Below are 27,801 nucleotides of genomic sequence, written 5' to 3'. Positions count from 1 at the left end.
TCTCATAGTACCAGTTTTTCTATAGCTACATCAACAGAGTTTGTTGCTGGGATTTTAATTTTTTTCCAATTTCCTGGTACTCTATTGTTTTAATTGGCATCTCTCTTATTACAAGTGAAGTTGAAAATCATTTCCTATCTTTAAGAGGCATTTTTCTATCTTGAGAGTTATCATGTTTATTGCTTATCAGGTATTTGGTTTCTTTCCCCTTGATTTTTAGAGTTCAGGATATGTTAAAGATAGTAATCCTTTATCTCTGATATATGTTGGCAACAGGTTTTCTCCATTTTTTTTTTTTTTACTTTTGGTCATTTGTCTTAGGATTTGTAAGTATTTTTATATTTTTGTGGTTGCATTTATTAATCTTTTTTACATCTGGATTTTGTAGTCATTGTTAGAAAGGCTTTCCCTATAGTCAGATTATAAACATTTATCCCTATTTTCTTCTAGTACTTTGTATGCCTTTAGTTCTTTACATTTGTATCAAAATCCTGTTGTAATTTCCTCTGGGCACATACCCAGAAGTGGAATTGCTGGATCATATCATAGATCTATTTTTATTTCTTTGAGGAACTTCCATATTGTTTTCCATAGTGGTTGGACTAATTTACATTCCCACCAACACTGTGTAAGTGTTCCCTTTCCCCATATCCTTTCCTGTGGCTCTGGTCTCTTGTTGTCTTGATGCTAGCCATTGTAATATGTGTGACATGATCTCATTGTGATTTTGATTTGCAGTTCCCTGATGGTTAGTGGTAATTTAGCATCTTTTCATGTGCCTGTTGGCTATTTTGATGTCCTCTTTGGAAAAATGTCTTCTGCCTTTGGTTAAAACAAACTTTTTTTTTTTAATTCTGTAAGTTCTTTATATGTATTCTATAGGCTGTCTTTTCATTTTGTTTAATTCTTTTATTGTACAGAAACTTTTGAGTTTGATGTAATTCCATTTGTTGATTTTGATTTTGTTGTTTATATTTTTGGCATCATATCCAAAAAATCATTGCCCAGATCAGTGTTGATTAGTTTCTTCCCTATCTTTTTTACCTAGGAATTTTATGGTATCAAATCTTGTTTCTTTTTACCCTCTTTTCCCTCAGAAGTGATGCTATTTTGTGAATGTTACCTTTCCGGTAGCAGGTTAGGGTTTATGTTGTTGGGTTTACGTTGGTTGGGTAGGGTTTACGTTGGTAGGGTTAACATTGTTGTTGTTGTTGTTCTAAGCGTGTTTTCAGTTCATCCTTAGACTCTCGTTCCCTTATCTTTAATGTTTTTTCAGACCTTCTCATACTCCAGGAAGGAGTATATACGTCATGACAGTAGTTTGGAAGACAGCTGAGCTAGAATTGGTATTTTCTGTTACTTGTAGGTAATTGGAGTTTGTAGGAGTCTTTGTTTTCTATTACAGAACAGAAGATACGGGTCTTGTGTGGTTTTATTTGTTCTCCATATTGTTCTCTCTAGCTTTTTAGTGTGTGGAGAGATTTGGATTTACAGATACACTTATTCTAGATTACCTGGGAGTGCCTTGATTTTCTTTGATTAAAAAAATTAAGTTATAATTAATATACAGTAAAATTGACCTTCTTTAATGTACAGTTCTCTAAGTCTTTGACAAACTCATATAGTTATGTAACTGCCCCACATGAAAATATGGACTAGTTCTCTTGCCTCCCAGTATTTTCTTTGTAGTTAACCCTTGCTGCTCCCTGGTTCCTGGTAATCACTGATAGAATTTTTGGTCTCTAAAGTGTTGCCTTTCCCATAATCTTATGTAAATGGAGATATACTGCATATCACTTTTGAGTCTGGCTGCTTCACTTAACATGATACATTTGAGGTTCATCTATGTTGTTGCTTATATCATTCTTTGATTTTTATTGCTGAGTAGTATTATATTGTATGAATTCCAGCTTTCTTATCTATTCACTAATTGAAAAACACTTCGGTTGTTTCTGGATTTTGGTGATTACATATATAAATGTCATATAAATATATACATATATAAATGTCATATAAATATTCATGTACAAGTTTTTGGATTTATGTAAATTTTCATTCCTTGGAGTAAATATACCTGTGAGTGAGATTGCAGGATCATGTCAGAATAGAGGCTTATCTTCATTAGAAATTAGAAAACTGTTTTCCAAAGTGGCTGTGCCATTTTGCATCCCTACCTGTATTACATGAGAGTTTCAGCACTTGGTATTATTAGGGTTTCTTCCCATTCTATACGCTATGTCATCGTGATTTTAATTTGCAGTTTCCTCAAGACTAAGGGTGTTGAGCATCTTTGCATGTTGGTATTTAATCATTTGTGTATCTTCTTTGGTAAAATATCTCTCCTTTGCCTGTTTCTAGTTTTGAGAGTTCTTTATATATTTTCAACACATTTATTTGCCAGATAGGTGATTTGCAAATATTTTCTCCCATTTTGTGGCTTTTTATTTTCTTAGGGGTGTCTTTTTGAATTTGGTGTGACATCTAAGAAGTATGTAGCTAACCTAAGCTTAAAAATGTTTCTTCCTGTACCTTCTTCTAGAAATTTAAAGGTTTAGGTCTTACATTCAGATCTGTGACCCATTTTGTGTTCCTTTTTATATATGTGGAGGCATGAATTGAAATTTTTTTTGCATATGGTTATCCAGTTTTTCTAACACCATTGTTGAAATAAGAACTTCCATTTTCATTGAATGGCCTTAGCACTTTGTCGATAATTTTCAAGTATAAAGAAAGAAAGTACACATAATTATAACATTACATGCAGTGCAGTTTATGTGTATAGCCTGATGAATTATCACAAAGTGAACACACTGTGTAGCTGCCCCACAGGTCAAGATGAGAACATAATCAGAACCTCTGAATCCCTCCTCATGCCCTCTCCCTGTCAGTGCCACCCCCAAAAGTAATCACTTTCCTGACTTCTAACATCATGAATTGGCTGTGCAGTTTTCTTACCATATGCAAATAGGATCATGCAGTATTTACTCTTCTGTGTCTGAATTCTTTGCTTATCAGTACATCTGGGAGATTTATTGATGTTGAATATGTACTTCATTCATTTTCACTGCCACACAGTATTGCATTGAATGTGCCACAATTTGCCCATTGTTTTGTTGAGAGACATTTGGAATCTTCCACAATCTAATAATAGAAATAGTGCTGCTATGACTATCCCTGTACTTGTCTTCTAAATCACATGTGCCTGATTTTTCCCTGAGGATGATTGCTGGGTCACAGTATATGCAAATCATTAACACTAGAAATAATGTCAAACTGTTTCCCCAAGTTATACTAGTTTACATTTGTACAAGCAGTGTATGTGAGTTCCCATTTCAACACAGTCTTACGGGATTTTAGTCTGCTTAATTATAACCTTTCTTGTGGGTGCCTAGTGGTGGCTTAAATTTTTATTTAAGTGCTAATAAGGTTGAGTACATTCCAGTTTACCTGAGTACTAATGAAGTTGAGTACATTTTATTATGTTCCTTGGGAATTTTTCAGTGAAATGCCTATTCACATCTCTTGTCTATTTTGCTGTTGCTTATATGTTTCTTATTGATTTGTAGGGATTGTTGCAGGTATTCCAGATGAGCTCCCTTCACCACTTATGCATGTTGCAGATAATCTCATCTCCCCTGCTGTAGCTTGCCTTTTCACTGTTGTATTTTAAATCTTGTAACTTTTATGGATCTTTTCCTTTATGAGTAGTGTTTTTTTCATGTCTTGTTTTAGAATTCTTTCTCTATCCCAAGCCTCTGAAAACATTTTCCTGTATTACTTTCTAGACACTTTACTCGGTTACCCTTCACATTATATTTATAGTTTACCTGTCACTGATTTTTGTGTATGGTAAGAGCTTAGGTGTTAAATACTGTTTTCACCACCACGCCCCCCATATAAATAGCCAGTAACCCATCCATATTTGTTTGAAAAGATCATCCTCTCCTTACTACTGTCCAGTAACAATGTTGTCATAATGCAGGTGTCAATACGTATTTGGATTCTTTTTAGTTTTATTGAATTATTGGCCTATTGTTGTGCTAATATCACATTATTTTATATACTCTATCATTTAATGGAAAAGTTTTCCCTGTGTTAAGTCATCATCATGAACAGGGAACCCAAACATATATTAGAAGCTTCCCTATATTACGTCCTCATCACCTGGTAGCTGGCATTTTAGAATAAAGGAATATACAATTGCAGGGGCTGGTGACGTTCGAGGATGTGGCTGTAGACTTCACCCAGGAAGAGTGGCAGTACCTGAACCCTTCACAGAGGGCTCTGTATAGAGATGTGATGCTGGAGACCTATAGCAACGTGGTCTCTGTGGGTAAGAGTGGCTTTCTCAAATAATTTGCTATTTGATTTTTGTGTGTAATAGAGATCCTTTCCTTTGTCCATTTTGAAACTTGTAAAGTCTTTGAACTACTTGAAAGTTGAACAGCTTGAGTTGCGGGGAACAAAATTCCTTTTCCCCCTTTGCTCTTCTGACAAGGTGTTTGTGACTCAAAACCCAGGTGAAATCGTTTGGTTTTACCATTATATCAAACAATAGGTCCATTGTGCTGCCCCAAACTCCACCTTCCTCTTTCTCAAATGCTCTGAAGACCAAGGAGGTTTCACTATCATTTCTCATTAGCAGGGCAACAGGTTACCAAACCAGATCTCATCCTCAGTTTGGAGGTAGAAGAACCATGCCCAGCGGAAGGAAAGATCCCAACTTGGAGCTTTCCAGGTAAGTGGGGTTGACACTGACTATGGGAACACGAGCTCCCAGCTTGTCAGGAGTGAGGACCTCTGAAGGTCTTTTAGGAATATCTTGGGAAACGTCTTGACTCTTTGAGATTGTTGGAGGATAAGCACGTGAATACCTCAGGCATCAGACTCTAATACTCCCCACTCTCCTTAATTCAGTGCTTACCCACAAGTTCCTGTACATTTCCCTATATAGAAGTGTCTTGGAAATGCCAGTCCCTATGCCCAAGCCTTGCCACTTGTACCATTCTCACTTTTCACTGTCTTACCTGAAGCCTGGCCCACATTAGTCACCAGCGTAGGTGTCAGTACTCTGGTTCCAGATTGGATTACCTGATTCCATTCAGCTAGATGTTTTTTTTTTTTTTTATGGAAAGATTACTCAACTTATTTAATGACTAGAGAAATGCAAATTAAAATTACCCACCAGCTATACAAAGATTAAAAATTCTGACATGTGCAGACAGACTGCAAAGGGACTTTTCACACAGTGTAGGTACAAGTGTTCTTGGTACAACCAACCGCAGTAAGTTTGCCTTCTCTAGAAAAGTTAAAAACCTGCATAATCTATGATCCAGAAATACCAATCATGGATAAGAGCTTAGATATTTCTATCATATTAGTTCTCCTAAAACATCTTGATTATCTCTTTTTAAAAATAGCTTTAATATTGAGGTGTGAAGCTGTGCTAAAATTATATAGTATTGTAAACCATTGGTAAATCAATAAAATTTGATTTAAAAAATAGCTTGGAGGTGTAACATTTTCTAGATCACTCTTTCTAAAGTATACAAATTCAGTGGTGTATGGTATATTTACAGAGTTATGCAATCATCACCTCTCTCTAATTCTAGAATATTTTCATCACCCCAAAAAGAATCCCCCAATCCTTGCCAGTCACTCTCCCTTCCCTCCTCCCCCCAGCCCTTGGCAACCACTAACCTACTTTCTGTCTCTATATTTTTACCTATTCTGGACATTTAAATTATATGGAAACATATAAAATGTTGTCTTTTATATCTGGTTTCTTTTTCTTGGCATAATGTCTTCAGAGTTCATCCATATTGTAGCATGTGTCCATACTTCATTCCTTTGTATGGCAGAATGATTCTCCATTGTATGGATGGACCACATTTTATCTATCACCTCTTAATGGACATTTAGGTTATTTCCATCTTTTGGCTATTATAGATAATGCTGCTGTGAACATTGTGTAGAAGTTATTGTGGTGATGTATTTTTTTCATCGGAATACATAGGAGTAGAACTGTTGGAGCATGTGATAATTGTATGTTTCACATTTTGTATAACTGCCAACTGTGTAGAAATCCTATTCCTTAAAAAATTTACCCAGTGGGGCGCTGCATTTGTATGGGGAATATAACAATAAAATTTATTATCTAAAAAAAAAATAAATAAAATAAAGGAATGTATCACACAGGGACTTAATAGATATAGAAAAAATTGATAGTTAATAAAAGTTGTTTGAGAAAGTTAAAAAAAAAAAATTACCCAGTAGTTTTTGAGTTTTTGACATTCACCAATGATTCTCACCTGAACCAGTTATTAAGGTGGTTGAAAAAAATGGTGAATTTTCTGTCATCCTTTCTATAAGTTGGCACCCTTCTGTAGAGAACTTTTCACTTACCCCATCTCAATTAATTATATTATCAGTGTGGACTCATAATTTTTGTTTTTCAGTGTGTTATAATCCATTACTGCCTACTATCTTTATTCATTGTGATTTTCAAATTGTTCAATTTGGCTAGCAGGTGTCCCTTTGCGCTGATCTTTTGACAACTCCTCATCAGTCATTAAGTACTTTGTATCACAAATATATGTTCACATAGTAGCTCCCCCATTTCAGACCTGGAATAAGCAATTTCTGAAGGGATCTCTTATCTCTTTTGGTGGGGAATGATATACAGAAATGCTGGACGTGCTCATAGCTACTTGGATTCTTATTGCCACATGATTCCCTTCCATCTTTCTTTTTCCCCCTTGTATTTAATATATCCCTCTGTCCCTGCTTTTTCTTTGTTTGTTTGTTTGTTTGTTTGTTTTGAAAATTGGTAGTTAGATCTTAAATCTTGATGATAATTCATTACTGGTTACAAAATGGTGGTGTTCTAATTCTATCATTCCTTTTTTGTTTACTAGCTTAAATACTTACATAAAGAGGGACTGCCCTCCATCTATTATTTGATTATATGTTAGTTACATGTGAGTTACATATTATACACAATGGGTGTATAGTATACATATGCATTATATGTGTTTTTTCATTTATTTACCAGTTTTCTAAATAATGAATTGGTTTTGTAGCAAAAGTGAGTAGTAAGTCCTTTCTTGAGTATCAAGTATGGACTTACAAATTTAAACACTTGTGTGTTAGGCTATTATTGCCTTTTCCTTGAATCAAATTGCTCCATCTCTGGCCATTGGAAGCCCCTTCAAATTAATTCCTGAGTGTTTGATAGTTTCCTGTTTTGGGGATGTTCCAAGTTCATTTATTTATTTCCCATCTCCCCAAGGAGCCCTAGCTCTTTTCAGTGATAAATATTTTAAGACCATGATGTGGATGTTGGGGAGTTTTTTCTAGGCCTTTTCATTTGACATAGATAAGAATTATGTAGAACAAAAATTTTTAAGAAAATATGTAATTTATTCAAACTGATATTTCCAAATCAAATTCTTGACTAAAAAGGTTTTAATTTATTGATATTACAAGTGATAGTAGTATTGTTAGTATTCTGGGACTGCTGAATATGTACTGTGGATGGAACCCACGGAGGTAGTCATGCTGGTACCACTGAGATTCAAGACTTTTCAACATCATTGTTAGGAAATTCCAATGAGAGGGTATTTATTATTATTAAGAAATCCTTTTATATTCAGTTTTGCTTTATGATAAAATATTTTTAAATACTTATTTGGATTCAGAAATCAAATGTGGAACATGTGGATATATTCAAAGAAGTCCAACTTCTTTCCCTCTATATCCCTATAGGTAAATATTCTTCTCCCTATAGGTAACCATATATTAAAGCTAAAAGTTTATCCCTTCCATTGTTTATACAATACGAGATATATATATATATATATTTATACACACATATATGTACATACACTTTTATGCACTTGTTTTCTTCCTTAGAAAAATAGTAACCTACTACATACACTATTTATCACCTTTTTTTTTAATATTGAGTTATTTATTAATACAAGCACTGGGTACAGTCAGAAGCACAGGTGGGTGAGAGAATTCACCAGAGCCAGAACAGGGAGCAGAACAGGCAGACTAATGAAATACACTGCTGAGGGAAGCAGCGGGCAGCAGGAGAGGTCTGTGTGCCATGTGGGACCCTTGCTGGTGGCTGGGGATCGAACCGGCGCTGCAGAGGCTGCAGGCAGCCTCGCAGCCCAGCGCTCAACCACTGCGCCACCAGGGGAGGCCCCATTAGTCACCTTTTTTCACTTAATAGTCAAGAACATGTTAAGTACATCAAGATAATCTTTATTTTTATAATGATGTATTTACACTTTAAAACCACAGTAGTAGTTGTTATAGTAAATATTTGAATATACTTCTATATGCTAGGCATGCCCTATTATAAGTAATTTAATGCTGTCATACATATGGTGGGCACTGTTACAATTCCTATTTGCCAGGTGGGAAAGTAAAATGCAAGTGGATTAGATAACATGCCTAAGACCACAGAGTAACTGAAAGGCTAAGCCAGAATTTGATCCCTGGCTAGAGAGCCCAGGACCATAGCCTCATGTGCTGTGCTGCTTCTTACCACTTAAGCAAGTACTAATTCAGCAGCTCCTTGGTAGAGCTTGGTTCCCATCAAATGTATTTTGTGAAAGCTTTTCCTATGATTCTGATGTTCACTCATGGTTGAAGAGCTAGTGTTTTGCTATTGAAAGAAAAGAAGTCTTAGAAGGAGAAACCACAGCTGCACAAGCCATTTTAAAATTCAGTATTACTATCATAAATAACATTATTAAATTTAAGTGTCAATATGAATAGTTATTGAACTCTTTCAAATTTTCTGTGTTTGAAAACTTTCATATAAAATTTTAGGAAAAGGTGAGAAGAAAAATAAACTACAAAAACAATGAAAACTCAGCATATGATTTCTGAATCATATACAGTGAGTGTTACAAACTAATGGTACTCATTTAAAAAAATTATAGAAATAAAAAAACTCAGTGTATATGCTAAAAACCATATTTTATTGACTTGAAACAACCATCCATTTTAAGACACCACTATGACAAATTGCCACCAATTAATGACATGATGTTGAATGTAGGGTGCATCTGGATTCAGAGATGTTAAAATATGAATAACATGCATCTTGTAATTGAAATATGGTATATGGAATGCAAGTTTTATTTTAACTGTCTCAATGAGTACTACAGATAACTGACTACTTTAGAAGTTAATGACAAAGTTATATAGGAAGATCAGAGTCACTGTCTTGAAAAGACTACACTGCTTCTTGAAAGTTAACTAGATTCTTATAGTTTATTTTTTTTATTTTTTTACATCATTGTTCATTTTTAAACAATATTTGCTTCCCCCCACACCCTCAGGTGTAGTCCCCATAGAGTTTCCTTCACCAGTGCACCCGTGCACCATCACCTCATTCCCTGTGTTCCTCTCTCCCTGCCTCTGATCCCTCTCCCTCCTCCTTCCCTGCAGTATATCTCTGATTTGCAATTGTCCGGTTTTGCTTTGTTGTGTTTTGTACTGTTATTATTTTTTACACTGTTGTCTTATTTGGTTCCATTATATTCTTGCTATAAGTGAAACCATCTGATATTTTTGGTTTTCTTTCTGGCTTATTTCACTGAGCATAATTCCTTCTAGTTCCATCCATGTTGCTGCAAATGGCATGAGTTTATCTTTTTTGATCGCTGAATAATATTCCATTGTGTATAAATACCACATTTTCTTGATCCAGTCATCTATTTTGGGGCACTTGTGTTGTTTCCAGGTTTTACTATTATAAATAGTGCTGCAGTAAACATAGGGGTACAGGTATTCTTTGAATCAATGTTTTTGTGTCCTTTGGGTAGATCCCTAGTAGTGCAATTGCCAGGTCCTATGGTAGCTCCATTTTTAGTAGACTAAGGAGCCTCCAGACAGCTTTCCATAGTAGTTGAACCAGTTTGCACTCCCACCAGCGATGTCGGAGAGTTCCTTTTTCACCACATTTTCACCAACATTTGTTGTTGCTTGTTTTTTTGATATGTGCCATTCTTACTGGTGTAAGGTGGTATCTCAGTGTGGTTTTAATTTGCATTTCCCTGATGATAAGGGATGTTGAACATTTTTTCATATGCCCATTGGCCATTTGCATTTCCACTTTGGAGAAATGTCTTTTAAGTTCTTCTGCCCATTTCTTGACTGGATTGTTTATTTTGTTTTTGTTGAGTTGTGTGAGTTCTTTGTATATCTTTTTGATCAGTCCCTTATCAGTTGACTGGAGTGCAAAGATATTTTCCCAGTCAGTAGGTGTCTCTTTGTTTTGGTTAATGTCTCTTTTGCTGTGCAGCAGCTTTTCAGTTTGATGTAATCCCAGGTGTTTATCTTTCCCTTCACTTTCTTTGCTTTGGGTGGTGAGTCTTTAAAGATGTTATTGAGATATATGTCTTGTAGTGTTTTACCTATATTTTCTTCTATATATTTTATGGTTTCAGGTCTTATGTCCAGTTCTTTTATCCGTTTTGAGTTGATTTTTGTGTACAGTGAAAGGTAGTGGTCTAGTTTCATTTTTTTGCATGTGGTGGTCCAGTTTTCCAAGCACCATTTATTGAACAAACTGTCCCGTGTTCCATTGCATATTCTTTGCTCCTTTGTCAAAGATCAGTTGTCCATATAAGTGTGGGTTTATTTCTGGGCTCTCTATTCGGTTCCATTGGTTTTGTGTCTGTTTTTGTACCAGTACCAAACTGTTTTAATTATTATGGCTTTGTAGTATAGCTTCAAGTTTGGAAGTGTGATACCTCCTTTCTCCTTTGTTTTCATCAGTAGGGCTTTGGCTATTCATGGTTTTTTGTTATTTTTTTTTGTGGTTCCATATGAATTTTATCAGTATTTGTTCTATTTCTTTGAAGAATGTCATTGAGATTTTTATTGGAATAGCGTTGAATCTGTATATTGCTTTTGGTAGGATGGCCATTTTAATAATGTTAATTCTTCCAGTCCATGAGCAGGGGATGTCTTTCCATTTCTTTGTGTCTTCTTCTATTTCTTTTAACAGTGTTTTAGAATTTTCTTTGTGTAGGTCTCTTACCTCTTTTGTTAGGTTTATTCCCAAGTATTTGACTTTTGTTTCAATTATAAAAGGGATGGTTTTCTTGATTTCTTCTTCTTCAGATTGATTGTGTATAGGAAGGCTACTGATTTTTGTGTGCTAATTTTGTATCCTGCTACTTTACTGAACTGGTTGATTATTTTGAGTAGTTTTTCTGTGGAGTTTTTAGGGTTCTCCATGTATATTATCATATTGTCTGCAAATAGTGATGGTTTTACTTCTTCTTTCCCTCTCTGGATTCCTTGAATGTCTTTCTCTTGTCTTATTACCCTGGCTAGGACCTCCAGTATTATATCAGTATTATATTGAAGAGCAGTGGTGAGAGAGGACATCCTTTTCTTGTTCCTGATCTTAAAGGAAAGGCCTTCAGCTTTTCGCCATTGAAAATAATATTGGTGGTGGTTTTGTTGTATATGGCTTTTATCATGTGGAGGTATGTTCCTTGTATCCCAAGAATTTCAAGGGCCTTTATCATAAATGGATGTTGGACTTTGTTGAATGCTTTCTCAGCATCTGTTGATATGATCATATGGTTTTTATTTTTCTTTTTGTTGATGTGTTGGATTACAATGATCGATTTTTGTATGTTGAACCATCCTTGTGCCCCTGGGATGAATCCCAGTTGATCGTGGTGTATTATCCCTTTGATGCATTGTTGGATTCTGTTGGCAAGGATTTTGTTGAGGATTTTTGCATCAGTGTTCATTAGGGAGATTGGCCTGTAATTTTCTTTTTTTGGTGCTCTCTTTGTGGTTTTGGTATTAGTGTAATGTTGACTTCATAGAATGTATTTGGTAGTATTCCTTCTTTTTCAATTTTTTGAAAGAGTTTGTGTAGCATAGGCTGCTGAATTAGTTCATTGCTGAATGTTTGGTAGAATTCCTTTGTGAAGCTGTCTGGGCCTGGGCTTTTGTTTTGAGGGAGTGCTTTGATTACTGCCTCTATTTCACTGCTTGTAATTGGTCTGTTTAGGTGTTCTATTTCTCCTTTGTCCAGCTTTGGATGATTATATTATTCTAGGAATTTGTCAATCACTTCTAGGTTGTTGAATGTGTTTGCATATAAGTGTTCATAGTAATCTCTGATTATTCTTTTGATTTCTACTGAGTCTGTTGTGATTTCTCCTCTTTCATTTATAATCCTATTTATATGTGTTTTCTCCCGTTTTTTTTTTTTTTTTTTTTTTTTTTGTGAGCCTGGCTAGAGGTTTGTCTATTTTGTTTATTTTTTCAAAGAACCAACTTTTGGTTTCATTGATCTTTTGTTTTTTTTTTTAATTTATATTTCATTTATTTCTGCTTTGATTTTTATTATTTCCTTTCTTCTACTGGCTTTAGGGGTTTTCTATTTTTCTTTTTCTAGCTCTTTGAGATGTGAGACTAGGTTGTTTCTTTGAGTTCTTTCTTGTTTCTTGATGTGAACCTGTATTGCTATATATTTTCCTCTGATTACTGCTTTTGCTGCATCTCATACATTCTGGAACGTGTTGTCCTCCTTGTCATTCAACTCAAAGTATTTTTTAAATTTCTTCTTTGATCTCCTCATTAGTCCAGTGGTCTTCCAGTAGTGTGGATTTCAATCTTTATGAAGTGGGAGGGTTCCTTGTTTTCTTTTCATGATTTATTTCTAGTTTGATGCCTTTATGATCGGCGAAGATAGTTGGAATGATTTTGATCTTCATGTATCTGTTGATGTTTGTCTTATGGCCCAGTATGTGATCAATTTTGAAGAATGATCTGTGTGTTCTTGAGAAAAATGTGTACTTGGATTTTTTTGGGTGCAGTGTCCTACAGATGTCTGTTAAGTCCATGAGTTCTATGTCTTTATTTAGGGCTCTAGAGTCTTTATTTATTTGTCTCGTTGATCTGTCCATCGGTGAGAGTGAGTGTTGAAGTCTCCCACTATATATGTATTTTCATTAATGTCCGTTTTCAGAGCTGATAATAACTCTCTAATATATTTTGGTGCTCCTTCATTTGGTGAGTATATGTTGATGAGTGTTATATCTTCCTGATACATCGTCCCCTTGATCATAATGTAGTGGCTGTCTATGTCTCTTTTTATTTTTTTTTTTAATTTGAAGTCTATTTCATCTGATATAAGTATAGCTGTTCCTGCCTTCTTTTTTGGTCCATTTGCTTGTAGGATTGTTTTCCAACCTTTTACTTTTAGTCTGTGTTTATCTTTTGTGGTTAAATGTGTTTCCCGGAGACAGCAGAAGGATGGATTTTGTTTTTTAATCCAGCCTACTACTCTGTGTCTTTTTATTGATGAGTTTAATCCATTTATATTTAGAGTTAATATTGATATGTTGGCATCTGTATTTGCCATTTTGTTTGTCTTTGTGATTTTATTCCTTGCTTTATTCTGTTCTTCTTGATCATTCCTCTGTTGATTTTGGCTTTTAAGACTTCTTGTAGAATTTTTTGGAGTGGGGGTTTAGTTGTAATGAATTTCTGGAGTTTCTGTTTGTCTGAGAAGGTCCACATTTTTTGTTCATAGAGGAAGGAGAGCTTTGCAGGTTAAAATATTCTTGGTTGGCATTTGCTGTCTTGAAGTTTGTTGAATATGATACTCCATTCTGTTCTTGCCCGTAGTGTTTCTTCGGAGAAGTCTGAGGTTAACCTGATTGATTTTCCCTTATAAGTTATCTGTTTCTTCCCCCTTGCCAGTTTCATTATTTATTCTTTGTCTTGGACTCTAGCAAGCTTTACTATTATGTATCTTGCTGTAGTTTTCTTTTCATTGTGGTAATTGGGTGTTCTTGTTTCTTGTATGTCTATATTTGTCTCCTTTTTCATGCTTGGGAAGTTTTCTTCAATTATCTCCATGAATAATTTCTCAGTTCCTTTGTCTCTCTCCTCACCTTCTGGAATGCCTATAACTCTTATATTTCCTCTCTTCATGGAGTCTGATAATTTTCTGAGGATATTCTCTTTCTTCTTCCTTTGCCCTTCTCTCTCTTTTTCTCTTTTGGTTCTTTTTATTTCTGTATCTTCAAGAGTACTGATCCATTCTTCCATTTCCTCGGTTCTGTTTTCAATGCTTTTCCAAGAGCTCTTTGTCTCCTCCAGTAATCCTTTAGTCTCCTCCTTTTCTTTTATTTTCTTTCTTAAGGTCTCATTTTTGTTCTTCAGTTCATTGATTATTTGTCTCATCTCATTATACTTTTTAATCATGATAATTATTAATCCTCTGTCTGATAGGCAGAGAAGTTCTTCCATGTCATTGTTGTTGAGTTCTAGTGACTGATTTTCTTTTTGTGGTGTGTCCTTCTCCTGCAGGCTTCTTGGTTATTTGTATTTTTCCTTCACCCTGCTGTTGGCTTCCTAATTTGTTCTATGTGTTAGGATGTTGTGCCACTGGTGTTGGCAGGCATCTTTTTGGATTGCTCCTTTAGGGGTGTCGGAAACTGTTTATCAGACTGAGGCCATCAGTGGTAGGCCGAAACTCCACCAGGATGTTGATGCTGTGGCTGTGTTGCTGGGCACTGTCTCTTACATTTCCCTCCCTCCATATTTACTCAGTTCCAGCAGGGAATCAGTTAGTTGGTGATTTTGCTCTGGTCACTAGGGCGCTGGAGACCTGCACTTGCCAACCTGTGCTTTTTCCCTGTGATTCTCTGAGAAATGGAGCGGGGGAGGGGAGCACCTTGACACAGGGGTTATTACTCATGCTGGGTGCTGTGTCTGCCCCATGTTCACCCAGTGCTGTGCTGGCGGCTGTGTGGATCCCGTGCCCTGAATTCTCTGCTCTAGTTCTCAATCTCAGGGTCTCAGATCCAAAACGACAGCTGTCACCCTGTGCAGTGCTCACTGTTATAGCACGTCCCACGCCTTGAATCCTGTGCCTAGCTCAGTTCCAGAATGGGCTTCTGCTCTCTGCCTTGTTTCCCTTCTTCCCTCCATTCTTGTGGCCCACCCCCTCTCAGAGCTTGAGGTTGGTTTTGGAAACCCTGGCTTCCAGCTATTAGGAAGTTGGTGATTTTGTTCTGATCCCTAGGTGGCACCAGAGATCTTTCCTAGTATCCTTCCAGAGCTGTGCTTTTCCCCCGTGGGTCTCAGGGGAACTGAGTGGGGGTGATGTGGAATGGCTCAACAGTGTGGGGTGCTGTGTCTGCCCTGTGCCTCGCGTTGTGGGGATTCCACACCCCAAATTTTGTGCCCCAGGTCTCAGTTCTGAAGCCCTCAGATCCAGGACACGGGCGGTAGCCCAATTCAGTGTCCGCAGAAATGGTGTCTTTTGCACCCTGCTCCCGAGCCAAGTGCCTGGTTTTTGATTACTCAGTGAGGGTCATTCACCTCAATGACAGTTCCCATGTGTCTCCCCACAAACCTAAGTCACATCCCCATGATCCACATATGCTTTTTGAGAGCATGCACTTTTCTGCACAAGCTTACAGCTGGCCTTGGGCTATTTGTAGGTCTCTCCTCGGAGTCCTTATCTTCCTCTAATGGAGTTGACATTCACTCAACTCCGTGGCGATTCCCACAGGGTTCTCCACAGTTCCCGTTCAAGGGTTGCAGTGCCTGCAATAGTTCCTTTCCACTCACAGTCCCGCTTGATATGTTGTTTTTTCTCATTGTTATTGTTTTCTTTCTTTTGGTCGGAGTGTACCGGCTTTGTGGGTGGCTTGGGTAGCAGGGTTCTGAGCTTTCCTATTTTTTAGTCCTCTTTAATGGGAACTTTCCTCTTAGGGCAGTTTGCCAGAGTTGCCTGTTTATCTTCTGTATCCTGGTTTTCACAGTGACCTGCCGCTTTTCCTCCCTATTATTTTTTTTTTTTTTTAATGGGAGGACTTACAGTGTTTCCCTGCCGCCATGTTGATCTCAAAAGTTAACTAGATTCTTAATATAGCAAAATATGGATTGGGCTGTGTGGGTGACAATGTGAAGGAATGGAGTTATTAGCACACAGTTTTAGTGGAAATAGTGTATATTAGGGCAGAAGATGGTGTTGAAAGCTTGGATAGATACATAGGTGAATCCAGATTGGGCAAAGATTTACATGTTTTTCTTTGTTTTTGTTAGGGTAATTTGTCTAGATATTTCTCTCATTTCAGTGAGAATGTGGAGTCAGGGTTATAAGATTTGAGTCCATGAATTACACTGTTATATTTCTACCTAGGTCGATAAAAGTTAGGTACAGTTAAGAGTTCATATGATAAATGATGATAAATGGGGATAAGATCTCCAGAATTGATTGAGCTATCAGGAAAAGACCATTCATGGTAAACAAAAGGCTAACAGCAGTTTAGTAAAAGAGCAGGATTATATAACTAAGATTCTCTCCCCAGGAACTCTGATAAAATGAAATAGTAGTATCAGGTTTTATATGCCAGGCCATTTCTAAAGAAGGTCCATTTCATAATGTCAAACTATAAAGATGATTTATTGTACTTTTTTCTAGAAGAACCCTGCCAAGTTGATGAACAGATTGAGAGACAGCACCAGAATGACCAAGATAAATATTTGTTGATGCAATTTGGATTCCCAGACAAAAAAATAATTACCTCCACCAAGAGTGGCTATGAGTATAATGAATTTGGGAACACACTTCATCTGAATACAAACCTTATTCCTCCCATACAAAGACCCCACAAGTATGAATTATTTGGAAATAATATGGTAGATAATTTAGACTTATTTGGTAGAAGCTCTGCAGGAAAGAAATATGATAGTGGATGTGCAAAATTATTCTTCCATCCTGAGTATGAGAAGACAAATCCTGGAGTGAAACCCTATGGATATCGAGAGTGTGGGAAATCCCTCAAGCGAAAGAAAGGTCTCAGTCTACATCAGAGAATTAAAAATGGAGAGAAACCCTTTGAATGTACTACATGTAGGAAAACCTTCAGCAAGAAGTCACACCTCATTGTACATTGGAGAACTCATACGGGAGAGAAACCGTTTGGATGTACTGAATGTGGAAAAGCCTTTAGCCAAAAATCTCAGCTCATTATACACCTGAGAACTCACACAGGAGAGCGACCCTTTGAGTGTCCTGAATGTGGAAAAGCCTTCAGAGAAAAGTCAACTGTCATCATACATTACAGGACTCATACAGGAGAGAAACCTTATGAATGTAATGAATGTGGAAAAGCCTTCACTCAAAAGTCAAACCTCATTGTCCATCAGAAAACCCACACAGGTGAGAAAACCTATGAATGCACTAAATGTGGGGAATCTTTTATACAGAAGCTTGACCTAATTATACATCATAGTACTCATACAGGGAAAAAACCTCATGAATGTAATGAGTGTAAGAAAACTTTCAGTGATAAGTCAACTCTCATTATACATCAAAGAACACACACAGGAGAGAAACCTCACAAATGTACCGATTGTGGGAAGTCTTTCAATGAGAAGTCAACCCTCATCGTGCATCAAAGAACTCATACAGGAGAGAAACCCTATGAATGTGATGTGTGTGGAAAAACCTTTACTCAAAAGTCAAACCTTGGTGTACATCAGAGAACTCATTCAGGAGAGAAACCCTTTGAATGTAATGAATGTGAGAAAGCATTCTCTCAGAAATCCTATCTCATGCTGCACCAGAGAGGTCATACAGGAGAGAAGCCCTATGAATGCAATGAATGTGAAAAAGCATTTTCCCAGAAATCATATCTCATTATACATCAAAGAACTCATACAGAAGAAAAACCGTATAAATGTAATGAATGTGGCAAAGCTTTCAGAGAAAAGTCAAAGCTCATTATACATCAGAGAATTCATACGGGAGAGAAGCCCTATGAATGTCCTGTATGTTGGAAAGCTTTTAGCCAGAAGTCACAGCTCATAATACATCAAAGAACACACACAGGAGAGAAACCCTACGCATGCACTGAGTGTGGCAAAGCCTTTAGAGAAAAATCGACATTCACTGTACATCAAAGAACTCATACTGGAGAGAAACCTTATAAATGTACAGAATGTGGGAAAGCTTTTACCCAAAAATCAAATCTTATTGTACATCAGCGAACACATACAGGAAAGAAAGCCCATGGGAAAGGCCACACTCGAAAGTCAAAGCTCATCACACATTAGAGAGTAAATCATCTGTGCCTGCTATGTACACTGAAGGGAAGTTTTGTCAAGTAACATTTTTAAAGTATGTTCTGACTTATGATTTAAATATGGGAAGTAAAGTCAGCCTTTTTTTCCCTCTTTATCTCAGTATTTACCCAAAAGCTACAGGGAGAAGATGAAGTATAATCTCTGTATATGACAAAACTGAGCTCACTAAAACCCTGATGAGAGGCCTGTTAGAGGCAGAGGAAATCAAGCACCAGTGCAGGAGATCACAGAACACTGAAGGCTGCAGATGTGAGACAGCACTGGTGAGGACTCTTAGCTGAGGTGCAGATGTGAGGTGACCGTATATATACACAGCAACAGTGACAGAGGGCTTGGGCAGGTGGAAGGTAAGATGTTTCATAGTCCCATTTGGTCTGAGGAGAGATGTGTCGGGCCCTCAACAAGGAATCGTTCACACAAGCCATATTTGCAGAGGTAGTCTGTGCTCATGGAAGGGGCAGTTGATAGGGGCTGGGACAAGTGAAAGGAATGTTCCTTGTGAAGAACCTGCCCCTATTAACTGACTGGAGAAATCAAGTCTGGAAGAACTACCAAACGGGAAGGGAAAATCCCAGTTACAAGAAACACTCTAATCTGCCTAGAACGTGGCCCCAATTTCTTCCCCCACATGAGCCTCTCGCAAACAGCAAGTCCAGGAAAAACTCTTATTCAAAGAGGAATGATTCCAAAGTAATCAAGACCACAAATACACGGCTTTTGAGCCAGCCATTCCATGTAAGGAATGTATATTCTCATGCATGTACAAATTGATGCACTGTTTGTGACAACAAAAGATTGGAAGCTGTCCAAAAAACAAGCCAGGGATCTGGTTCCTGAAATCCTAGTACATTCATACAACAAACTCCTATGTAGAAAAAAATGAGTAAAAATGTAATCTGGACACCATTTGTGTGGTGATGTGGGGCGATCTCTAACATACATTAGATGGGAAAACGATGCAGGATAGAGAGTATAATATACCATTTGTACATAAAAAGGAGAACAAATGGTCAGTACATAATTGAATGTATATGCATAAACTATCTCTGGAAAGATACATGAGAAGCTGGGGACTCTGGTTATCTCTGGGAAAGGGTAGGGGAAATGGGTGGCTGGGGGAATCGAGTTGGGAAGGAGACAACTGTATATCCTTTCATAACTTTTGAAAATTGTACTATGTGGATGAATACCTTTTCAATAAAAACTTTTTAAAAAGTTCATTTTGCTCTATTACTGTAATAATGAAGTCAAGATTCTAGATATAGGATTTCATAACATTTAATAGAGATTCCCTCTGTGGAGTTTAATTTTCTTTTTGAGAGAATAAATTAAGTAATCAGACAGCTAGAAGAAGAGATACCCATTTGGTTCCAAAAACACAAGGGCATTTCTTTCTTGATGGTGCCAAGTAAAGTAATTCTCAGGTCAGTGGGGACCACATTGTGTAAACCTAAAATAATTGAGACTGGGACACCTCACTTATTTGGTTTGCACAGCACATCTGAAAAGTCCTGGACTAAAGCCCACCAGTGTCTTTCTGAATCTGGAAATGGTTTAAATTACTTTGTGTGTGTGTGTGTGTGTGTGTGTGTATTTGACTCTTGAATAACATGGGTGTACACTGCATAGGCCCACTAATGCATGGTTTTTTTTTTTTTCAGGACAGCACACTAAATGTATTTTCCTGATAACATTTTCTCTCCTTTATTGTAAAGAACACAGTCTGTAATCCCTGTGGCGTACAAAATGTGTTAGAGGCATGTTGGCTTCCAGCTATTAGTAAAATTTTGAGGGAGTCAAAAGTTATATGTGGATTTTTGACTGTGGGGGGTTAATGCTCCTGACCCCTGCATTGTTCAAGGGTCATATGTATATATGTTTGTGTGTGTTTTACAAGAGATGTTAATCATCAGTCGATAGAGAGGAGTAACTAGGCTGCCAGGTCATGATAACATTTCCCAAGGTGAAAAATTGAGAGCCAGGGTCTTCAGGGACACAAAGACCCTGTGACACAAAGACCATGTGGCTGCATGTTTGCTCCTGAACAAGAAGTCCCACTTGTGAATGACCATATTTGTGGCCCTCATTTCTATGGCTTTTCACGGGGCCCATCTCTGTGGTAGAACTTGGCACCGCAAGCTAAGTAAAACTTGGGTATAACTAGTGTTTGGATTTAACAAAACAGGAGGGTGAATCAGACCTGAGAACCTGTCTGTGCCCTCTGAGGCCTTGTTTTTTCCCTAAATTATCCTGCAAGAAAATGAGTTATGCACTCACTTTTTATGAGCTGCCTAAGTCTGACACCTAACATTTAGTGCCTTTCCAGGGGAAAGGATGACTAGGGAAAACAGGACTTAATTATTCCTGGTGTAATCTGAGAAGATGCCCCAAGGAACCAAAAAATGAAGCATTTCATCTTCCTGCTGATAGAGGATGCTGCTGGGGTTTCAGTCCCATCAAAGGTCACTCTGTAGAGGGGTGGGGGGAGAGTTGCCACTTCAGGTTGATCTTAGACCCTGTGTGATGGGCCATGTGGAGGTGAGTGAAGCATGGGCCTAGCGGGAAGGGATGGGGATGAGCAGCGGGGTCTGGATAAATGGACTGGAGTTAGGGGAAGAGAGCGACAACGAAGAGCAGAGTGGGGCTCAACAGGGGAGAGTAGGGGGAATTAGGAAATGTCCAGTGGAGTGAACTGCTGAGGACAAGTCAGTGAGTCTGAGTAAATAGGAGGAATGGCAGGGAGAGTGGGTGTGTGTGAATTTGAGTGAATGGGCAGACAGTGTGAGCAGAGAAAATTGGAAATGACATAAGGCACAGTGGGAACAATAGTTGTGACTAGGGCAGTCAGGCAGGTGGCAAAAGGTAGCAGAGTGTTAGTGTTAGTGCAAAGAGGAAGGGTGGTCATTGCTGTGGCAAACCCTTGGAATGGGGGGATGGGGGTGCTGTATGTGGTGAGCAGTGGGCTATACAAGTCGGGATCCATGATTCAGAATGTCATGGTGTCGGCAATGAGGAGTTGGTCACTGGGGTTTCTGTACAAAGAGGTGCTGCCCCAAGGACCCCATGGTGACCAGGTATGCAGGATGGGAGTGCCTGCATTCAGAGCACAGTGCCTTTGTGGTCTTGTTATTTATGCCAACTCAGAGGGAGAGACCCCACCAGAAGTGTATCCCTGATACCTCCCACAAATCAGCTCTGCTGTGCTCATGGGCCAGCACTGAGTCCTGCCCCCATTATTTATGCCAGTTATTTGTCTTATTTCATAATCCAAAAACTCTAAAATGATAGTCATCATGATCCCTCTTCAACCTGTTCCCTAGGGCCCTCGGGACTATGCTGGAATCCTTAAGATCAGCCCTGTATACCTCTGATTGGCCCTATAACCCTTCAGATCAGTACTGGCCCCAATATTTTAATTTTTAATTTATTTTTTAAAGATTTATTTATGCATACAAGAACTGGGGTGTAGGCCAGAGGTGCAGGGTGGTGAGAGGATTCACCAGAGACAGAGTGGAGAGCAGGACAGGTGGATCTACTGAAATACACTGCTGAGGGGAGCAGCAGGTGAGAACAGGAGAGGTCTGCTGCACCATGTGGGTCAGCTCCCTGGCTGGGATTGAACTCATGTTGCAGTGGCTGCAGATAGCTCTATAGTGCTAACTTAATAATCCCTTGCACCATCAGTGAGGATCAACCCTCCCCATATTTTAATCAATTATATTAGTTGTTTGAAAAAATTTCCAAACTATGAATTATGATCCCTTCTCATCTCATTCTTTGGCATTTGGTACATATGAGAAATTCCCTTGATACAATAATAGACTCTAATACACTACCAGGCAAGCTATTTCAGAGGTCTCAGAATGGAAAGGTTCATAGGCCAAAATAAGATACTCAAGTCACATGACCTATTAAATTGATTTAAAAATGCAAAATCCAGATTTTTAAAACGTGTAGAAGCAAAGGGAAAGAGATGGAGCAAGTTAGCACACAGAGTGCAAGCAGAAGGAAGAACCATATTTCCCGGGTCCTATGTTACCCCGAGTTCATTCACCCTGCCCATGCCTCCTGTCTCTGTTGCATCATCCTCATTGGTTCCGAGGACCTGTACTGAGGTTTGAACAGGGGGCCCAATCAGACTGATGGTACCCAGGGCCAATGACATACCTGCTTGCTTTGGCTGTAGCTCACCAAATAGCCTTCTGCACAGTCTTGGGTTTTGTCTGTTCAATGGGACAATACTGTCACCAAGTAATGGCTGATTTAAGTAAAATAGAGACTTGGCCTCATTCCTTTCTGTCTGTCAGTAAAACTCTTGTTTTTTCATCATGTATTCCATTCTATTTATGTCTATATAGCCTATATATACATATGTATTCCTAGATATCTTTATATATGTCTGTATATATACATATAGGAGATATATATATATATATATGCAAATTACAAACTTACTTGTTAACTATACTTAACATATGGGCCTCCCTGGTGGCGCAGGTGTTAAAGACACAGTGCTATCAAGAGATCACCAGCCATTGCAGCATGCGTTCGATCCCCGGCTGGGGTGCTAACCCACATGGTGCAGCAGACCTCTCCTGTCTCGCCCGCTGCTCCCCTCAGCAGTGTATTTCAGTAGATCCATCTGTTCTGCTCCCCACTCTGTCTCTGGTGAATCCTCTCACTACCCGCTCCTCTGGCCTACACCCCAGTTCTTATATGCATAAATAAATAAACCTTAAAAAAAGCAAACATGAATTCTGCCCGTGTCTTAAAGCTGCTTGCTTACTCATTGTCCCTCAAATATCCTATGTGTTTTACTCATGCTGAAGCTCCTAACTTGTTTATTATCTATGCTTAACACGAATTTCCTCCATTACATTTGTTTTTGTGTCCTCTAGAGGACAAACCATAGGGAAAATCAAGTATTTCTTTGAAAAAATTAAAGTGGGAAAACCTACACTGATCAAGGAGAAAAGAAAACACACATTTTCAAATCAGGAATAATACAGTGGCTATCACTACAGATCCTATAAATATTAAATGAATAGCAAGGGATTTATGAAGAGGCTGTATGCCAATAGAGTTGACAATCCAGTCAATGCAATTAATAAAGGAGAAAATTTGTATAAAGATCTACATAAATGCAGAAAAAGAGATAAAGTTCAATACCCATCTGTAATATCAATTCTCAGCAAACTAGGAATAGGAGAGAACTTCCTTATTCTGATGAAGGGTGTGTTAAAAGAAAACCATAGCAAATTTAATAGTAATAGGGTAACAACTCTGCTCCTTAGTTTAGGAATGAGACAAGGATGCTTGCTAAGCCCACTTCCATTCAACACTGTCCTGAAGACTTTAGTCAGTAAAATAAAGCAAGAAAAAGAAAAGAAATAAAGACTGGAAAGGAATAAATAAAACTCACTGTCGATGATATGTACACAGAAAATCCAAAGGGATCTACAGATAAATTACTAGAATTAATAAGTGAATTTAGCAACAAACAACTAGGAAACCAAAATAGCATAGCTTTTATTTTGGGGAACAGAGAACTGATGAGGCCAGAGATTCTTGAAAAGAGTTTAAATTTGGGTGGGATGGCATCTGATTGTAAAACACAGGAGAAAACACTTTGAAGGCTTCTCACAAGGATGAGAAGAAAGAAGAACAAAACCACAAAGTTAAGGCCAGAACTATAAATGTCTGAATGCATAAGGAAAGGAATTGATGACAACAAGAAATGAAAAGCCAGGGAAGGAAAGAATGACCTAGAAAGGCTTGTTCCAGCTGAAGGAGCAGGGATCAAATCCTGAGGACAAGGAAGGCAGGCAGGTTTGTTTCTCTAAGGAAAGAATAGGGGAAGTCGAGGAGAGAGCACATAATCCGAGGAGCTCACGTCCACGTCCTGGAACAAACAGGCCTACCTCTCCTTTAAGGAAGACTGACGCCTTACAGATGTCATACAAAAGGAATCTCCTCCTCACCAGAGGGAATCTTCTGTCCTCCATCCCCCAATCTGCAGTTCTCACTCACCTATGCAACTTCAGACTTTTCTCTCTGCCATCCAAGCTTCTACTTTCTCAAACTTGAAGATCAAGTCTGCTTTGGTAACTTGGTAGTCTGTAAGAGGACATGATTCAGGATGTAAGACCAGCTGCTGGGGGGCCTCTGCGGAGTGAGGAGGGAGTAGCTTTAGGGACTTCCCAATGAAGCTGCTCAATTTCATCTTGGTCAAGTCCAGCCATTTCCCTGGGAGGTGAGAACAAACACTTCCAGGGTGCAAAAGGGACGAGGAATCTCATCCCTGAACACTTGCCACACTTCTTTTCCTCATCACCCAGGGATGACCGCTTGAGATGGAGCCTGTGTCACAGCAGGGTCAGTGACATTTGAAGATAGGGCTGAGGACTCCACCTGGCAGGAGTGACAGCACCTGGGCTCTGATTAGGGGACTCTATGCAAACATGATACTAGGGAATTAGAGCCACTTGGTCTCGGACCAGGAAGGCTCCCCAAGGGAATTTGGTATTTATGATGAATGTTTCCTACACAGTACCTTTTATTTCTAGATTTTGAAATAAAAGATTTTGAAATCTTCCTTCCTCTCCTTCCAATGTCACTGATGCAATGACACATTGTATGGTAAGTAAATGATGTCAGGCTTTTCGGCCCTCCTGACATTAGGATTGATGATGGATCCCTGCGGTCCTGTATGCATGCCTGATGGCGGGCACCTGGAGTAGGGTGTGGGCATGCTTACACCTGGGCTAAGAGACTTGGCTTATAAGGGCGGTGTCACGGGGACACCAGCAGAACCATGAGGAGAGCAGAGAGTGGAGAAGCAGGGACCACCAGAGAAGGCCAGAGAGCCCAGACAGAGTGAAGACTTGCTGGGGGCTGGGAGGCCTACCAGCTTCCCGGCCTCCCAGCACCCCGCCTGCCATGTACCTGGTAATCCCAATAAAAGCCTGCAAAAGCCACCAAGGACTCCAGGACTCCTCCTTACCCCATCTGCTCGGGTCATAGAGATCCTGCCCTGTATCCATTCCTGCCATTATACACGTGATGGCTCCATCTGAAGTGGGCATCCCTGGGAATGAGGTAAAGAAGTATGGGTACTTCTCTGTTCACAAAAGGAGTCCTGCACTCCAACTGGTTTTTGTTACATGTTGGAGGAAAAAGAAAAATCTAATTAAAGAAATTTATACTTTTGATAATAACAGAAGCTTTTACCAGACCACTGTTTCTGCTAAAAAAAAAAAAAAAAAAAAAAAGGTGAAAAACTAGACAAAAGACAAAAAGTATTTTTGGAAACATTAGGAAGCTGATGAGACAACTGAGATTTGAGAGGCCAAGATGCCAGAGAATTAAAAGACCAAGGTTATCAGACCAGATGAAGACCAAGTCCAACCGCAGCATGTGACACAGCTTTCTTCCATCCTGCCCTTAGAGCCTGCAGGCAGGGACTTCAGACCCCAGGTGAGTGTTTGCCTTGACATTTTCTAAGTCTCCAGTGCCTGACACGAGCTGCAGCCAGCACTATCCTGGCTGGTCGCCAGGCCTGGTTCTAGCCCTGCAGCAGTTGCTGTTGCTGAGGCACCACGTTGCTTTCGTGGGCTGTGTTCACATTAAACACAGGATGTGTTCTGGGCGCTGAACTATAAAATCTCCCACCAACCCTTGGGGTCTTGAGCTACATATGTGGACCCATGTATTGGCTCATCTGTCAGTGTTCCAATGGTAGTGCCACTGAGAGGCGCCCCGGGATCCCCACACCTGCATGCTTTAAAGAGGTTCTGCCATCTGCCACATAGAGACAAAATACACTCTTAGTATGTGAGAAGTTTACTAGAACTTTGTGCAAAGAGAAGAAAGAAAATAAAGGATTTAGATACCAAATAAAGCACCCAAGGTTACCCATCCCCTGGTGGGTAAATGCCCAGCCAAACAACGTTGGCCCAAAGCAGGGCCACGGAGGCCCGAAAACTTGCCACAAGTCTAAGGTACCTCCTGGTGGGGACACATAGGACAGGAGCAGAAGGGCCCAGGCAAGTCTGAGATCAAAGGGGCAAAATCAAAGTACAAGTCAAGATAAAGGCTGCCACTGTCAGCCTCCACATGCCTCTCACCCACATCTTATGCCAAAGGTCTCCAACTGTTATAGGGCAGCCCCGATACAAAATGGGGTGCCTGACTGTGTGTCCTCACCCGCGCACTTAAAAGGACTTATCAATGCTCTACTGCAGGCACACACGAAAGGTTAATAAAAGGTTTATTTACAAGGGAAGGGGAAATGAGGAGATGTACATCTCAGGGAGAAAAATGGGAGACAAAGTTTTAAATGAGTCCTACCCAATCCGCTGATCTGGAATCCCGAATGTCACTCTGAGAGCTGGCTGCAAGCCAGGGGCCGTGAAGCCAGGAGGCGAGCGATAGCGAGCCAGCCCAAGGCCCACGTGTTTGGTTTTTATACCCAACCTGGCTGCTTAACTCCACCCTCAGGTCCCAGCCACCTTCCCTTTGGTGGTGACGGGATTTGTCTTTCCCAATGACCTGATGGCTTTAGTCTGGACTGGGAGTGGAATCCACAAAGCCTGTATGGGATTAGCTCAGGACATCCTTTCCCCCTAACACTTCCATGTCCCCCAACTCCCTGGTGCAAGAAAAAAGCTGAGAAGCAAATAGAACTTCTCCACTAGTCTCTCTGCAATGTGTGTCCCCTGTCTCCTCCAAGTCTCTAGCTTCCCCTCGCCACTCAGGAACATGGAACCAACTCTTCTTCGGAGATCCTTCTTTGCACTACCACTTCAGTATCCAAAAACAATGGGGTGTCTTTATTACTAAAAGTATGGGGAGCCAAAGAATGGAGAGAAATACACCACGCAAAGCCTAACCAGAGAAAGTGTGTCTGTACCAATATCAGGCACGGGGACGAGAACCTGCACATGCAGCGGATCGGGGAACACTGGCGAGAGCAAGCAGAGAGCGGCGCGCCGGGAGCCTCGCCGGCACCTGTCTGTGATTGATGATTTGTACTTGGTGAAGTAAGTCAAAAAGTGAAAGGCAGATGGCGGATGGCTTCACTTGTCTGTGGAATGTAAATAACCGAAAAATATATACTGTCAAAGCAGAGCAGAAACAGTTGTTGGACCTAGTGAAAAATAAAATACTGGTTACAGAGGGAACTGTCGAGGGAGGAGGGCATGGGGCGTTGGCACAGTGGTTTGGGGGAGGGGGAGGGAAGCGTGTGCATATATGGAGAAGTCGAAGAGTAACCCTGACAAATTAATAAAAATAAAATGAAGAAATACCTGAAGCAAATAGGGTCAGAAAAGATTATCTGTCATTACAGAAAACCAACCCAGCTCCACCGCAAAGTGATAAAGTTCCACAAAGGAATTCATGCCCTCAAAGAACACTATATAAGGACACCCCTTGCCCTTTAAGAACTGTCCATTTGCATCTATGCAAATTACCCTCTTCTTCCTTTTCTGTTTCCTAAATAAGCCTGTCCTTTTAAATGCAGCCCTTGCCTGTTTATATGCAAATATCTTTTTCCTGAATAGACTTGCTTTGTTTTAACCTTGTCATGTGTCCCTGAATGGGAAACTGCAGAAATCTTCCTCAGGGCACCTAAGA

General features: G+C 39.3%; 1 protein-coding gene across 1 annotated transcript in view; it reads left to right on the top strand.

The window, feature by feature from the left end:
• The window catches only part of ZNF182 (zinc finger protein 182), a 36,826-nt gene extending 17,482 nt beyond the window's left edge, over positions 1 to 19,344 (top strand). The window contains exons 4-6 of the mRNA XM_037512456.1: positions 4,207 to 4,333; positions 4,643 to 4,738; positions 16,499 to 19,344. Coding sequence (XP_037368353.1) covers positions 4,207 to 4,333; positions 4,643 to 4,738; positions 16,499 to 18,135 — 1,860 coding nt within the window. The 3' untranslated portion in view covers positions 18,136 to 19,344. The remainder of the gene's footprint in view (positions 1 to 4,206; positions 4,334 to 4,642; positions 4,739 to 16,498) is intronic.
• The last annotated feature ends 8,457 nt before the right edge of the window (positions 19,345 to 27,801 follow it).

This window comes from Talpa occidentalis, unplaced genomic scaffold, assembly GCF_014898055.3.
Source record: "Talpa occidentalis isolate TD23 unplaced genomic scaffold, MPIMG_talOcc4v2.1 talOcc4.15, whole genome shotgun sequence".
NCBI classification, from domain to species: domain Eukaryota; kingdom Metazoa; phylum Chordata; class Mammalia; order Eulipotyphla; family Talpidae; genus Talpa; species Talpa occidentalis.
Note: the sequence above shows the minus strand (reverse complement) of the source record. Positions and strands in the feature narration are given on the sequence as shown.